This window comes from Hemitrygon akajei, chromosome 1 (assembly GCF_048418815.1).
Source record: "Hemitrygon akajei chromosome 1, sHemAka1.3, whole genome shotgun sequence".
Lineage (NCBI taxonomy): Eukaryota > Metazoa > Chordata > Chondrichthyes > Myliobatiformes > Dasyatidae > Hemitrygon > Hemitrygon akajei.
The window spans coordinates 175,511,244-175,528,496 of record NC_133124.1 but is presented as its reverse complement, the minus strand read 5'-3'; the positions used below and the strand labels follow the sequence as shown (position 1 = coordinate 175,528,496).

Sequence of the window (17,253 nt, the reverse complement as noted above, 5' to 3'; positions counted from 1 at the left end):
CTTCTTCCCATAACCATTGACACCCTGACTAATCCAGGCCTTTCAACTTCTGCTTTAAATATATCCTATGACTTAGACCCCATCTGGGACAATGAATTGCTCAGATTCACCACATCTGCTTAATGTGATCTCTCATTTCCGCCTCTCTTCAGAACGTTTCTCTACCTATTTCTTCACCCTGCTTTGCTCCCGGTGATGAACTAAGCACATTTTCCCAGAGTCTTTATCCTTTCTTGTACAGCTTGCAGAATTGCATCCTCTTCTTTCTTCCTCCCTGTATTTGAAAACTTACACTTGTTCCTTCTCTGCTACCTCCCCTATCCAATATTTATCGCCTTGAAGTCTCCCACAATCCTCCTCTCGATTCACTGCTTCTCCAAGTTCGCTTCACCTATCAGCTTGGAAGCTCTGTCCAGTGAAAAATTTCCAGTCATTAACATTTACTCATAAAGGGAAAGCACTTCAAAAGTGGAAAACTAAAATAAATTTGTGACCGAAGTATATATGTGTCACCATACACAACCCTGAGAATGAATTCCACAGTTAATCCAAGAAGCACAATAGAATCAATGAAAGATCACACCCAAAAGGACGGACAATCAACTAGTGTGCAAAGAGAACAAACTGTGCAAATAGAAAAGAGAGAAAAACAATAAATATCGAGAACATGAGATGAAAAGTCCTTGAAAGTGAGTCTATCGGTTGTGGGAACAGTTCAGTGATCTGATCCACTCTGTACTTCCATTCATTCTGAAAGATAACATTTTCAGATTTAATTCTTTCCTGTTGCTCAACAAACTCTCAGTCCAGTCTGTGTACAATTCTGTATCTTCTGAGGACATTGGAGACATTTGGTCCAACCAGTCTAAATCTGACAGTTTATGGGGTGATCACAACACCCACAATCTACTTGTAAATTCCCGTCAGTTCCTCTCAGACTGTACTGAATAGCTGTTCAGTCGGAATGGTTTAAAATGGCCAATTAACCTATCTGGGCTGCACCTTCAATCCTGACGTGGTCTCGCATCACTTGTCTTTTCAAAACTATCAGCTGGATTCCCCTCATCATCCCTATTTATTGATCAAGAGACTCTGAAATTTGGATGAGACAACTGGTCCAGAGGGGGTCGGGTTGCAGAGACAGGGAGGGGTGTGTGGTCCAGAGTGGAGTTACAGAGAGAGGGAGGGCTCTGCCTGAGAGTCCTATCCCACAGTGCATCAGTCCCTCAGTTAAGCAAAAATAATGTTACTGTTGGATTGAATGGGTTAATCATTTGTGAATACTTCCTCATTTTGTTTCCCTTTCCTGATTTAAGTGTTCTCTTCAACAATTTTATCCACACAGTGCAGCTGCTGCAGGAGAGGGCAGTGACCCCTGAAGTGTCTGTCTGATTAACTCTGGAGACGAGCAGTGGACTGATCCTGGGTATGTAATTCCATGCTTGTAGCCAACTCTGGCAAGAACTGGTGAATGTTTGATGTTGTATAGAGTCTGATCATTGATGAAAATTTTGGGGTTCTATGTCCTGTTTAATGGTGGTGAGAACTTGTACAGGGTCTGATCATTGATGCAATTTTTGGGGTTCTACGTCCTGTTTAATGGCGGTGGGATGCTGTACAGAGTCCGATCATTGGTGGACTTGGTTGTGGTTCTCAGTTCCCGGCTTTATCCAGGACAGCAATGGGCTCTCCAGCCCTCCACACTCCTGCTGTCTCGTCTGCCTTTTTGCCCACTTTAGGTCTGTATCCTTCTGCTCCTGCCCATTCTCGTGTCTGTTCCAATGCCTCTTAAACATACTGAATGTATCTGCCTGGAGCATCTCTGGCAATGCATTAAAAAAAAGAAAAGGCAGAATTTCCTCTCAGACCCCCTTTGAAACCCCTCATTGGCACCTTCGCCCTGCATCCTCTTGTTGCTGACACCTCACCATGACAAAAATACATTCTAGTGATCAACCCTCTCTGTGCCTCTCCTAGCATTCTATTCCTATCAGGTCACCCCTTGTCCTCCTTCACTCCAGAGAAACAGAGTGTGAGAGGAAGGGAGGGGGAAAGGGAGAGGGAGGGGGAAAGAGTGGAATAGAGAGGGAGAGAGGGGTAGAGAGGGAAAGGGTGAGCGTGAGAGAGAGAGACAGGTGTGGGTGAGAGAGAGGATGTGAGAGAGACAGAGAGAGTAAGAGAGAGGGCTGAGAGAGAGGGGGATGAGAAAGAGAGAGAGGGGAGAGAAAAAGAGAGAGAGGGGGTGAGAAAGAGAGAGAGGGGTGAGAAAGAGAGAGGGGGTGAGAAAGAGAGGGGGAGGAAGAGCGAGAAAGAAAGTGAGAAAGAGAAAGCAAATTGATCTCCTGCAATCCAGGAGGAGGCATTCTGGTGAATCTCCACTGAGTTTCTCCAGCACAATAACTTCCTCTGTATAGTGTGATGGCCGTAACTGCACAGTTCTCCGAGTGCAGTCTGACCGGAGGCTTGTAACATTGCAACATATCATCCCGACTCTGCTACTGTGCGCACTGACCCATGAAGGGAAGTATACTGTCTCCTCTTTCACCATCCCATCCACCTGTGTTACTACTGTCAGACAACAATGGACTCAGTGTCTCTGCTTATAACCACAAGCCATTCTGCAGATGCCGGGAATGTTGAGTGACACGTATAATTTAGCAAAGGACCTCAATGAGTCAGAGATCCTGTGTGATTCACTGAGTTCCTCTAGCATTTTCTCCACTTGTCAACTTTCCTTGGTGCCCTACCATTTATTGTAGACATTCACTTTCCAAAATGTATCACTTGTTAGGGTGAATTTAAGACCACAAGATATTGGAGCAGAAGTAAACCAATTAACCTGGCAATCAGTGTGTCTTTGGATGTATGAGGAAGCCACACAGAATGTACAAACTTCTTACAGAGAGCAGTGGGAATGGAACCCTGGTCACTGGTACTGTAAAGTGTTGTGCTAACCACGATGCCACCGTACCTCAGTGGACTGTGTCGCACATCAGACAAACCATCGCAGTTTCAGTGTCAAAAGAGGGTCACACTGTCGAACGATGGTCGAGTCAAACAGCACAGGAACAGGTCCTTCAGCCCATCCAATGTATGCCAACTAAGCCAGTCCCATTTGCTAGCAGTTTCCCAATATCCTTTTAACACTTTCTGATCCATGTATCTGTCTACCTGCATTTTAAATGTAATTGTACTGCCTCATGAACTTTCTCTGGTAGCTTGTTCCAGGTACAGAGCACCGACTGAATAAAAAAGTTGTCTCTTCAGGTTCCATTAAATCTCTCCAGTTCTACCTGAAACAGGAGCCTTCTGGTTCTTAATTCAGCAGCCCTGTAAAAGATTGAGTTTTCTCATCCTATCTCTGCCACTCATATTTTTATGTACCTCGAGAGGACACATCACATTCTCCTTGGCTCCAAAGAATAAATCCCAATATGCTTAACCATTCTGCATAACTCAGTCCCTCGAGTCAGAGCAACTTCCTCCTAAATCTACCCTACACTCTCTCCATGTAATGAGCTTTGTACTTCGAAAGAACAGTGACAGGGAACAGGGAACATGTTTCAAGTGATGAAAATGAGGAAGTGTCACACTGTCAGAGGGACAGTAATGAGGGAGTGTCACACTGTCAGAGGGACAGTACTGAGGGAGTGTCACAGACTGATAGGGGAAGTTCTGAGAGAGAGTCACACTGTCAGAGGGACAGTACAATGAATGTTGTTGAAATGACAATAGAATACCTCAGTATCAGTTCTGCAACCTTCCCAATTAAAGCTTGGACCAAGATCCAATGTTAAGTATGCAATCTTTCCCCTCATGGTTGATGATCATTAATAACATCTTCCCTTTCAGGTGTTAGGGATTCAAGCAACAATAAATATATGAGTGAGGCAGGGGTTTTTATAACAAGTAACACGTTTATTAAACACTAACAACAAACCCCCCCAAAAGTAAACAAATCACTAACGTAACCGGAAATCAGCTGCTGTGCGGCAGCTTAAACAGTTCTTAAAGCAATGAAGCTTAAACAGTTCTTCAAAGTAGTATTGCAAAAGTTCGAAATGCTTACAGTCCATTTAAGGGAGAGACCTTTTTAAGATGATTTAAATTCTCTTTCACGTCATGTCGTTGCGATCCAAATCGAACTTTTCCCACAAAGAATTTAGAAAGATGAAGAATGAAACGGCTTAAAGGCACTGACCTTTCCTTTACAAAACTGTTCCCAATCCTTTCTGCTATTCACAGGGATTAACACAGAGACAGTCAACGAATTCCTTCCGAATGAGGGTCAAACAAGGTCGAACCCGTTTCACCGTCGAAATCGACTTTCCTCGAACTTTTAACTCCTGAACTCCGATCTTCACTCTCCACTGATTCTCAACTAGCAGTATTATAAAGAAACTGCTGGCAATGACCTTTTAAACTTTAGGCATTAGATAAAACTTCATCTTTCAACTACACTGCGTCATAACATTAAATCACGCAGTGGCATGAAGTCAACATGGCAAATCCAGCCATGAACTGCCCCTCCTCACAGGGAGGGGTCCTCCTTTTATACCCTGTAAAAAAAACCTGTCACATGACCTCTACTGGCAGGAAAATGACGTCATTCCACCATCACAAGACCATTACCTCAAGTCCAGTATAGCTTCAACACCAGTCACGTGACAAGTACACCACTGTCACATGTCACGGGTACGTAACACAGGGAAAATTGTCACAGCCAGTTCAGCCTCTCCTTATAACTCAAACCCTCTGATCCTGGTGATATCCTCATGGATCTTTCTCTTCAGCTTAATGACATCCTTCCTGTAGCTGGGTGACCAGAACAGCACAAAATGCTCCAAGTGCCATCTACCAACACGTTGAACAGTTTTAAGATAATGTTCTAACTTTAGTTCTCACTGTCCTGACCAATACGTCCAATGTGCCAAACACCTCCTTCACCACTTTGTGTCAGTTTCCTGTTCCCTTCTGGTTCACAGGGGCCCAGTTCCTCTTTCACATGTCCTTGTTTTCAAAGCTTCCTTTAAAATACCCAGTACAACATTAAAAAGGAATGAATTAGAAGTGTGTGCGATTACTAATGGGAATAGCGTGGAACAGTCTGGGAATCTTCTTGTCTTTCTCACTGATGTTGGAACCATGGCAGTTTGCTGGAGATTCATTGTAACTACTTTCTTTTTTAGTCTAAGGGTGGAAAACTGACAGAATATGCTGGATCTGAGAACAATCGGAAAGGTGTACTTCCTCCTGCCACTTCTTCAAGGTAAATCAGCAGCAGCTCGGGCAGCAAATCCCTGATTTTCCTCTAGTCTGGCTGGTGTGACACTAACCAGGGTACTCAGAGCTGAGTAGGGGGCTGGGCTGTGTGTCGGGCTGGTTAGCTGAAAGAGCCAGAGTCGTACAACACATAAACAGGCCCTTCAGCCCAAATTGTACCTGCTGACCAAGATTCCCATCTGAATTATTCACAAACACAAGAGATTCTGCAGGTGCTGGAAATCTTGAGCAACACACACAAAATGCTGAAGGAACTCAGCAGGTCAGCAAGCATCTCTGGAGGGGAATAAACATTTTGGGCTGAGACCCTTCAACTAGACATTTGGCCACCTCTGCCCCATATTCTTCAAAACCTCTTCTCTCCATGTTACTGTCCATATGTTGTTAATCTACCTGCCTCAACAACTTCCTCTGGCACCTTGTTCCTCATAGAGTGGACATACAGAAGACATTTCGTATAATGGCAGAATCTTGGACCAGAGAGCACAATCTCTGAACAGAATCATCCCTTTAGAATAGAGAAGAGTGGGAAATTGTTTAGCCAGAGTGTGGTGAATCAGTAGAACTATTTGCCACAGACAGCTGTGTAAGTGCATTCATTAGGTGTATTTAAAACAGAGTTTGATAGGTTTTTGATTAGTAAGGACATCAAAGGTTACAAGGAGTAGGCTGGAGAATGGGATTGTGAAGGATAATAAATCAGTCATGAGAGAATGGTAGACAAACTCGATGGGCTGAATGGCCTCATTCTACTTCTATGTTTTATGGTTTTATGGTCTTCTAGATTGTTCACTTTCTAGGAGCAATTTCTTCTCCTCGAGATCCTATTGAATCTACGCCCCCCCCCCCCCCCACTCCGCCCATCACTTTAAACCTGTGCCTCTGTGGTCTTGATTTCCCAACTCTGGGAAAAAGACTGTGAACTTGTACCCTGTCGATGTCCGTTATGATTTTATACACCTCAATGTGATCACCCTGTATGATACACTCCGATGAAGAATGTCCCAACCAGTTCAACCTCTTTCCGTTACTCAGTCTCTCATCAGGGAAGTGGAAACAGCTTTAACAAGATTAACCGGTGGGAATTGGATCATTTAGGGATGGAACGTGTGGGGCAGTGGGGCGAGAGCCCGGCTGATTGGTGAACAGCTTCACAGAGACATCACTGGCTCGATAAGAATAGTCAGTGACAACTCAACAGTGTTGGTTCAGTCTTGCTGACGGTGGAAATGTGTGAAACCACGGGTGTTGGGCAGTTCTCAGAACTCGGCTGGTTAGGTTGTCGATATCACACATCAGCAATTAGCTCCCATAGTTCAAAGTTCAAAGTACATTTATTATCGGAGTATGTAGAATATATACAGTCTTGAGATATGACTCAGAGCATCGAGCTGATCCTTGTCTCCAACTCCGAGACCGTGACCTTTTTAATCTGTCCCGGTATTTGCATTGCCCAACTATGCATTGGTCACACTGCCGGACAGATGGTACAGAGTGAGGGTCACACTGCCGGATGGGTGGTACTGAGTGAGGGTCAAACTGCCGGACGGATGGTACTGAGTGAGGGTCACACTGCCGGACGGGTGGTACTGAGTGAGGGTCAAACTGCCGGACGGATGGTACTGAGTGAGGGTCACACTGCCGGACGGGTGGTACTGAGTGAGAGTCACACTGCCGGTCGGGTGGTACTGAGTGAGAGTCACACTGCCGGACGGGTGGTACAGAGTGAGGGTCACACTGCCGGACGGGTGGTACTGAGTGAGAGTCACACTGCCGGACGGGTGGTACAGAGTGAGGGTCACACTGCCGGACGGGTGGTACTGAGTGAGAGTCACACTGCCGGTCGGGTGGTACTGAGGGAGGGTCACACTGCCGGTCGGGTGGTACTGAGGGAGAGTCACACTGCCGGTCGGGTGGTACTGAGGGAGGGTCACACTGCCGGTCGGGTGGTACTGAGTGAGAGTCACACTGCCGGACGGGTGGTACAGAGTGAGGGTCACACTGCCGGACGGGTGGTACTGAGTGAGGGTCACACTGCCGGTCGGGTGGTACAGAGTGAGGGTCACACTGCCGGATGGGTGGTACTGAGTGAGAGTCACACTGCCGGTCGGGTGGTACAGAGTGAGAGTCACACTGCCGGACGGGTGGTACAGAGTGAGGGTCACACTGCCGGACGGGTGGTACTGAGTGAGGGTCACACTGCCGGTCGGGTGGTACAGAGTGAGGGTCACACTGCCGGATGGGTGGTACTGAGTGAGAGTCACACTGCCGGTCGGGTGGTACAGAGTGAGAGTCACACTGCCGGACGGGTGGTACTGAGTGAGGGTCACACTGCCGGACGGGTGGTACTGAGGGAGGGTCACACTGCCGGATGGGTGCTACTGAGTGAGGGTCACACTGCCGGACGGGTGGTACTGAGGGAGGGTCACACTGCCGGTCGGGTGGTACAGAGTGAGGGTCACACTGCCGGACGGGTGGTACTGAGTGAGGGTCACACTGCTGGATGGGTGGTACTGAGTGAGGGTCACACTGCCGGATGGGTGGTACTGGGTGAGAGTCACACTGCCGGACGGGTGGTACTGAGGGAGGGTCACACTGCCGGATGGGTGGTACTGAGTGAGGGTCACACTGCCGGATGGGTGGTACTGAGGGAGGGTCACACTGCCGGACGGATGGTACTGAGTGAGAGTCACACTGCCGGACGGGTGGTACTGAGTGAGGGTCACACTGCCGGACGGGTGGTACTGAGTGAGAGTCACACTGCCGGTCGGGTGGTACTGAGTGAGAGTCACACTGCCGGACGGGTGGTACTGAGGGAGGGTCACACTGCCGGACGGATGGTACTGAGTGAGAGTCACACTGCCGGACGGGTGGTACTGAGTGAGGGTCGCACTGCCGGTCGGGTGGTACTGAGGGAGGGTCACACTGCCGGATGGGTGGTACTGAGTGCGGGTCACACTACCGGTCGGGTGGTACTGAGTGAGGGTCACACTGCCGGTCGGGTGGTACTGAGGGAGAGTCACAACTGCCGGACGGGTGGTACTGAGGGAGGGTCACACTGCCGGACGGGTGGTACAGAGTGAGGGTCACACTGCCGGTCGGGTGGTACAGAGTGAGGGTCACACTGCCGGACGGGTGGTACTGAGTGAGAGTCACACTGCCGGTCGGGTGGTACAGAGTGAGGGTCACACTTCCCGAGCTCTCTGTCCTAAAGCTGGAAAATTTCTGAACTATCCGATAGAACAGGTTCAGAACCACCAGCAGGTTTTGTGAGAATGGAGTCACCCGGAACGATTCTGTTTGTGTAGTTTTTGGTCTGTGTGTCGAACGCTGAGTCGTTTCTGCAGCTGACAGATTGTGAACGTTCGTTTCTTAAACTTTGTCGGCAGCGGAGATGGATTTATTCCGTCTTGTAGTAGGGAAAAACCCCTCCTGTTTGGAGTGCCTAGCCCAGGGCGACTGAGTGAAGAGGACTTTAGATTTTGGTTTTCTCAGTGCCACGGACAGCGCTGAAGTTTTTATTTCCCCACAAGGATATCCCTGCCTGTCCACAGATAACTCCCATTTTCCCTCCTCTCTTTGACCTGTTGTTTTTGAAGGACTATTTGCTGGTGCTCCCTGGTTGCATAGCTGTGCAGGATCCCAGCTGTGGCATGATCATCATGGCGGGCTGCAGCTCTAAGATGTCGGCATCCAAGTCCGCCCCACCATTCCATCATGGCTGATCCCGGATCCCAATCTACCCCATACACCTGCCTTCTCGCCATAACCTTTGATGCCCTGACCAATCAGTCGTGTGTGGAGGCTGTGGCTTCTGGAGTTACAGCCAGCAAAAAGTCACCCATTCGAATTATTGACTTTGAAAACGCTATGAAAGGTGCTGTACCAACTTCAGTCAGTAGGAATGGAGCTTTAAAAGCCACGGCTGAGACTGTTGGTTGTCGAGATCGTCTTGTTGGTCTACAAAATTGAACAGGAATATCATATTCTATCTTTAATCTGGGAGAGATGTGTTCCTGGCCGTTAGTAGGCTTTTCCTGACAGAGGCGCCGATGCTGCTACTTGTGAAGTTGGTTATTCTTTCCGACACCCACCCCCTGTATCACTGGTACGACCCTCCTCCCCAGTTGTGCTCTCTTGGTGCGGTCAAATACAACCCCAGTGTGGTACAGGACACCTCTGCAGGGGTTTGATCACCTTTTCTCATTTCAGCGCCGCTTGCTGATGCAACTGGAACGGGGTGGGGATGCAGATGGGGGCTTTCAGGTGCAATTTGAGGGGCATTATTATAGTACCACAACGAAGTGCTTATAAAGAGTTCAAAGATACTCGAAGGCTGCTAACTTCACCAGAGACACAGGGCAACACTGCTGAGCCTTCCTGAGCTGCCCTACCCCTGCTGTTCCTCCTCTAGTCGCTCCTCCCCACTACCACCAGTGGTGGTGATATTTGGGGATGTGGGTGATGCAGGAGATGGAGAGGAAGGTGAAGAAGAAAAAGAAACCATCTCGAGGCCTCTCCCCCGGAGGAGAGGGGCAGGAGGTTACTCCTGAACCCGACCCGAAGGGCCCTGTGGTGTCTGAGATTCAGCAAAGGCCTGGGGAAGCCGGGTACGGAAAGTGGTGCCCGAGTCTGAGGGAGCCTCCGATATGGAGGTCAGCGTGCCACAGCACCCATGTGGTCTAAAGATACGGAGAGATGTGTCTCTGAGTCTGCAATCCAGGGGAAGGATTTACCTTCGGTTAAGGCCGTATGCTCAGAGTATGTCTCCCCAGAGCTGGAGGAAAGCCCTGTCACACAAGGGCCTCTGGCTGGGTGGCTTCTCCTCAGCATGCAAAGTCCAGGCTGGTGCGCGGCGCCATTTTAGAGGGAGCGTGTGATGCACCATCAATAACTCACTCTGAGACGTAAGAAACGAGCTATCGGCTTTTATTGACTGGAAGAATGAACACTACATCCTGGAGAATGAGGCCGGGCTCAGGCCTCAATCGCCTTTATACAGGGGTCTGTGGGAGGAGCCACAGGAGCAGTCCAGACAGGTATATGTAGTTCACCACAGCGTGTGAGGTGGCAGAATTGCCTTCGGTTGAGACTGTGTGTCCAGAGCACCCATCCTCTGGGGAGGAGGAAAGCCCTGGAGAACAGGGATCGCCTGTGAGTGGAGAGTCACCGGTGGGGTTAGTCTCTCAAACTGTTGCCTCAATCGAGGCCGTGCCCTGCTGAGGGAGTCCGGTCCTGGTGTATGAGGGGAACCGGAGTAGCCCTGGATCACCATCCCGTGCAGTTATTCAGAAGGAGGGAGTCTCAACAGGCGAGGAGGGAGGGAACTCTGATAATGCTGCTTCTGGGGAGGGTGACAAGTGTGTAGAGGTGAACATGTCCTGGACGTCTCGTGACCTCTAATCGAATTCCAGGAAGATCAGTGAGGTGTCTGCTCTGAGATCGGATTATACGGAACTGGGAGGTGGTAGTGAGTGGGAGACCTGCCCTGTCCCGCCTCAGGACCTGTCTCTGGGAGGGATTCTGGATCCTGGGGTGGCGGAGTCTTCATCTGTCATTGATCCAGTCTGATGGGAGCTGTGAGAACATGGCATGGTGTGGACTGTGGGGATGTTGGACGATGGACATTGCCTTCTTGGGGTAGCGCCTGTTGTGGAGACTTCCGATGGTTGGGAGGGAGGTTCCTGTGATGTATTATGCTAAGTCCAGCTTCTTATGTTCCAGAAAATTCAAATCACCATAGTGTGATATACAGTGATGATACACATTAACTGGGCTGCAGTACGAGCAGGACAGTGTGTGGGATTGCTGTATTGTTGAATGGGACAGGTTGTGAGAAAGCTGCACTGTTAGTGTGGGAACCATAAGCACGGAACTCTGTTCCAGTCTGTGTACTCGATCACAAGCATGTTGGCATCCTTCACTTAGATAATAATGATCCACAATCATTCCTAGATCCATAAGATCTGATAGATCCAATGTAGTAGATGGACGGAAGGAGCAGAGACAGTGACATGTTGAAGAGCAAACAGGAAGTGATTCTGAGTAGAGGAGAGGAAACCAGTTTTGGCCACTCCATTTCTTCCTGCATGTTAGACGACACCCCGTCGTTGATTCTTCCTGACAGTGTTAGACCAACTTCATTGGTCCTGAGGCCAATGAGCCAACAGAGAATGAACCTGCTCCACCCCACCCCCCACCATGACTACCACATCCCCTCCATCCGTGAGGAGGCCTGGTGGGTTTCCTTGTGTCTCCCACACTCGGTACACACTATGCCCACAGTGCAGGGGTGATACAGGGGATGGATATCGAGTCCGATGTGTTCACAAGTTGTCCATTACCAAACATTGTTCATTCTCTCCTCAGCCACAGTGTCGAAGGAGTGGAGAGCTGACACACCATCACATGTGACAGCACAGAGAGGCTTGTGTGCCCGGATTCCATGCCACTACCGTTATCCGTCAAGTGTTAATAAGTCGTCCTGGACTGGTATCTGGTATAACAGTGACAATTCAAACTCTGGACCTATAGTGTTTCACTCCAGCGATCACAGTCGGGAGATGCAGAAGTTTCAGTCTCGGACCCGTCTGTCTGGAAACTTGAAAGACAATGACTGTTCCCTGGTTATAGACAGCATCAGTCAGAATGATGAAGGGTGGTACTTTTTCAGGATTGAATTTGTCGGAAGTAATCATTACAACTATCTCCCTGTCACGTGGCTCCGTGTTTCTGGTAAGTGTTCTGTGTGGTCACTCAACAGCAGACATTCAGCAGTCAGTGGGGAATAACATAAACTTGTACTGGGTCCATATTTACATCCTCACTACTCCTGATTTTCAGGAAACTTCCAATTCATTTGCAAAGCAGCCTCTGTACTTTCAGCTTATCTACCATAACTATGTTATGAAAGCCAATCTATGTTGCTAATCATATTGAAGTACCACTGACGGACACGAGAGATTCTCAGAGTTAAGTTCAGTTTCTTGCTGAATAGGTCTCTCTGCATGAGGCAATGATCATCTTCCCACTGACCCTCCACTCCTTCTCCATCTTGATCCCAACCATCACACAGCCTTCACTTCCATCGTCCAGGCCGTGCCCTGATCTCACTACTAACATCAGGCAGGACGTACAGACAGACATATTTTACTGATCCCAAGGGAAATTGGGTTTCGTTACAGCCACACCACCAAGAATAATGAACAAATATAGCAATATTAAACCATAAATAATTAAATAATAATAAGTTGATCATGCCAAGTGGAAATAAGTCCAGGACCAGCCTATTGGCTCAGGGTGTCTGACACTCCGAGGGAGGAGTTGTGAAGTTTGATGGCCACAGGTAGGAATGACTTCCTATGATGCTCAGTGTTACATCTCGGTGGAATGAGTCTCTGGCTGAATGTACTCCTGTGCCTAACCAGTACAAGAAGCCTTGTATCCCACACCACCCAGTTTAGGAACAGTTATTCCCCTTCAAATACCAGTCTCCTGAAATGGTATGGATAACCTCAAACAACACAAACTGATTCTCTCACCCACAGACACACTTTCAAGGACTCTTCACAACTCATGTTGACAGTACTGTTAGTTTTGAATTTGCAATTTGTCTTTTTGTTGTCAGTCTTTGTCAGCTTGTGTAGATTTTTGTAAATTCTATTTGATTTCTTTTTTCCTGTAAATGCCTGCAAGAAAATGAATCTCAAGGTAGTAGAGTATATCACAAAAACTTGTATATATAGTTTGCTAATAAATTTACTTTGAACTTTTTGAACTCATCTCCCCCATGACCAAGTCCACTTGGCCCATGTCTCACTGTTTGGGGAAGGATGCACCCCACTGGATGTATCAGTGACTGATATTGAGGCTCTCAGTGGAGGACTCTGATTCCCATTTCCCCTCTCAACACCTTTCAGAACAGTAATGAACCCCACACTGTTCAACTTTCCCTCACACTCTACCCTCATTGTTCAGGGATCATCCTGTAAACACCTTTCCTGTTGTGGGGCTGGGATTTCTATCTGAACTGATGCATCTGGTGATATTGAACTAAAAGGATCCATTTCTCTGTTAGATTTCACAGATAAACCCACGATATTCGCTGCTGAAATTGTTGAAGGAAAGGCTGTGAACATGACCTGCATCTTCAACACCACGTGTGATGGAACCTCACCCACCTTAACCTGGGTCACCCCCACGGATGTACCACCATCAGTCTCAAGCAGTGTAACTCGGTGGCACAACAATCTGACATATACTTCTGTCCTGACCATGACCCCAGCGCTCAAACACCACGGGCAAAATCTCACCTGCAGTGTCAGATACCCATCTGTTTCATCGGAGCAGACCCTCTCACTAACTGTGCAGTGTAAGTATGGGGGTCAGTTATCAGACAGGTACAGCAATACTCTGGAGAGTACACAGAAATAGTCTGCAAATTTTAGTATGAGGATAATTAAATTATATATTTATTGACAAATGTTGCCCTGAATATCCATAAAAAGACCATAAGACATAGGAGCAGAATTAGGCTATTTGGTCCATCGAATCTGCTCCACCATTCAGTCATGGCTGATCCATTTTTCCCCTCTTCAGCCCCACTCCCCGGCCTCTTCCCCATAACCTTTGATGCCATGGCCAATCAAGAACCTATCAATCTCTGCTTTAAATAAACCCAATGACCTGGCTTCCACAGTGGCCTGTGGTAACAAATTCCTGAAACTCACAAACCTCTGGCTAAAGAAATGTCTTCGCCTCTTTGTTTTAAATTGTCACTCCTCTATCCTGAGGCTGTGTCCTCTTCTGCTAGACTCTCCCACCATGGGAAACATCCTTTCCACATCTACTCTGTCTAGAGCTTTCAACGTTCAAAAGATTTCAAAGAGGTACACCTTCGTCCTTCTAAATTCCAGCAAGCACAGGCCCAGAGACTTCAAACATTGCTGATATAATAACCCTTTCATTCCCAGAATCATCCATCTGAACCTCATCTGAACCGTCTCCAAAGCCAGCACATCTTTTCTTAGATAAGGAGCCCAAAACTGTTCACAATGCTCAAGGTGAAGCCTCACCAGTGCCTTTTAAAGCCTCAGCATCACAACCCTGCTCTTACATTCTAGACCCCTTGAAATGAATGCTAACAATGCATTTGCCTTCCTCACCACCCACTCAACCTGCAAGTTAACCTTTAGGGTGTTCTGCACAAGGACATCTCAGATTCTTGGAATTTCTCCCCATTTAGAAAATGGTCTGCAAATTTATTTTTTTTACCAAATTGCATGTCCATGCACTTTGCAATATTGTATTTCATGTGCCACTTTCTTGCCTATTTTTCTGATCTGCAATCCTTCTGTAGCCTTCCTGTTTCCTCAACACTACCTGCCCTTCCAACAATATTCATATCCTGTGCAAACTTGGCAACAAAGCCATCATTTCAATAGCATAAAAATAAGTGGTCCCAACACTGACCCCTGCAGAACACCATGAGTCACTGCCAGTCAACCAGATCCTTTCATTCCCACTCGCTGCCTCCTACTAATCAGCCAATACTCTAACCGTGGGCTCTTAACTTATTAAGCAGCCTCATGTGTGTCATCTTGTCAAATTCCTTCTGAAAATCAAAATGTACAACATCCACTGATTCCCCTTTATCTATCCGACTGTCATCTCCTCAAAGAATTCCAACAGGTTCGCCAGGTAAGATTTTCCCTTAAAGAAACCATGCTGACTTTAGCCTATCTTGTCCTCTGTCACCAAGTACTCCATAATCTCGTCCTTTAACAATTGACTCCAGCATCTTCCCAACCACTGAGGTCAGGCTATCTGCTCTATAATTTCCTTTCTGCTGCCTCCCTCATTTGCAATTTTCTAGTCGTCTGGAACCATCCCTTGATTCTGGTGTGGTTCCGGAGGGCAGGAAGATTGCAAATGTCACTCCACTCTTTAAGGCAGGAAAGTAAAAGAAAGAAAATTATAGGCCAGTTAGCCTAACCTCAGTGTCAGGAAAGCGTTGGAGTCCTTTATTACGAATGAGGCTTCGAGGTACTTGGAGCCTAATGATAAAATAAGTCAAAGTCAGCACAGTTTCTCTAATTGGAAATCTTACCTGACAAATCTGTTAGAGTTCTTTGAGGAAGAAGCAAGCAGAGTGGTCAAAGGAGAGGCAGTGGGTGTAATTTACTTGGATTTTCAGGAGATATTTGATAAGGTGTCACACATGAGGCTGCTTAACAAGATAAATGGCATCACAGGAAAGATACCGGCACAGAGAGCAGAATGGCTGTCAGGCAGGGGGCAGTGAGTGGGAATAAAAGGGGCCTTTTCTGCTTGGCTGCCGGTGACTAGTGGTGTTCCAGGGTCAGTATTGCGACCGCTGCTTTGCATGTTGTTCGTCCATGATTCAGATCATGGAATTGATGGATTTGTGGATGATACAAAGATAGGTGGAGATAGGTAGTGCTGAGGAAGCAATGAGATTGCAGCAGGACTTTTGGAAAAATGGGCAAAAATGTGACAGATTGAATACAGTGATGGGAAATGTATGATAATGTATTTTGGTAAAAGGTACAACAGTGTGGACTATCATGTAAATGGGGAAGTTCAAACATCAGAGGTGCAGATTGACTTAGGAGTCCTCATGCAAGACTCCAAGAAGGTGAATTTACAGGTTGAGTCTGTGGTAAAGAACGCAAATGCAAAGTTGGCATTTATTTCAAGGGGAAGAAAATAAAAATCAAGGAGATGATACTGAGCCTTTATAAGACACTAGTCAGGCTGAATTTTAAAATGAGTAGATGGGGGGATGATCATAGGAGAGGATGATTCCTACTCTGGGGGTATCCAGATCTAGAGAACACAGCCTCAAATTTGAGAGAAGACCCTTTAGAAGAGAGGTAGCAGGAATGTTTTTTTAGCCAGGGAGTAGTAAATCTGGGAATGCTCTGCCATAGGCTGCAGTGGTGGCTAGGTCTGTGCATATATTTAAGGTGGAAGTCGATTGTTTCCTGATCGAGCAGGCATCAAAGGATACAGAGAGAAGGCAGGTGTATGGAGGTGAGTGGGACCTGGGATCAGCCATGATGGGATGGTGGAACAGACTCGATGAGCTGAATGGCTTAATTCTCCTCCTACGTCTTATGGTCTTATGCCAAAGTCCAATGATTCTTGAAAGATTATAACTAATGCCTCCACAATCTCTACTGCTACCTCTTTCAGAACCCTAGGGTGCAGATCATCCGGTCCGGGTGAATTGTGTAACTTCAGCTTTTTGAGCACCTTCTCCCTTGTAATAGTAACTGCATTCACTTCCCTTCCCTCACACCCGTCAACACCTGCCACACTACTTGTGTCTTCCACAGTGACGACTGATGCAAAATACTCATTTAGTTCATCTGCCATCTCCTTGTCCCATTATAATTTCTCCAGCCTCATTTACTAATGGTCTTATATCGATTCTCATCTCTATTTTTTATATACTTGGAAATTCCTTTTCTATCCTTTTGATATTGTTTGCTAGCTTGCTCTCATATTTCATATTTTCCAATTTTGATTATTTTAGTTGCTTTCTGTAACTTTTTTTTACAAGCTTCCAAAACCTATATCTTCCCATTAATTTTTGCTTTGTTGTATGCCCCCTCTTTAGCTTTTAAATTAGTTTTGACTTCTCTTGTCAGCTGTGATTGTACCATTTTGCCTTTTGAGTATTTCTTTGTTTTTGGAACACACCTATCCTGCACCTTCCTCATTTTCCCAGAAACTCAAGCCATTGCTGCTCTGCTGTCATGTGTGCCAGCATCTCCTTCCAATTTACTCTGGCCAACTCGTCTCTCACACCACTGTAATTTCCTTTACTGAAATACTGTTCTGTCAGACTTTGTGTTCTCCCTATCAAATTTCAAGTTGAGCTCAATCAAATTATGAGCATTCCATCCTAAGGGTTCATTTACCTTCAGCTTCCAAATCACCTCA

General features: G+C 46.9%; 1 protein-coding gene across 1 annotated transcript in view; it reads left to right on the top strand.

Annotated features, from left to right (window-relative positions):
- The first annotated feature begins 1,345 nt into the window (after positions 1-1,345).
- Positions 1,346-17,253, top strand: part of LOC140726691 (myelin-associated glycoprotein-like) — a 31,787-nt gene continuing 15,879 nt past the window's right edge. The window contains exons 1-4 of the mRNA XM_073043432.1: positions 1,346-1,426; positions 5,190-5,269; positions 11,653-12,018; positions 13,361-13,654. Coding sequence (XP_072899533.1) covers positions 5,215-5,269; positions 11,653-12,018; positions 13,361-13,654 — 715 coding nt within the window. The 5' untranslated portion in view covers positions 1,346-1,426; positions 5,190-5,214. The remainder of the gene's footprint in view (positions 1,427-5,189; positions 5,270-11,652; positions 12,019-13,360; positions 13,655-17,253) is intronic.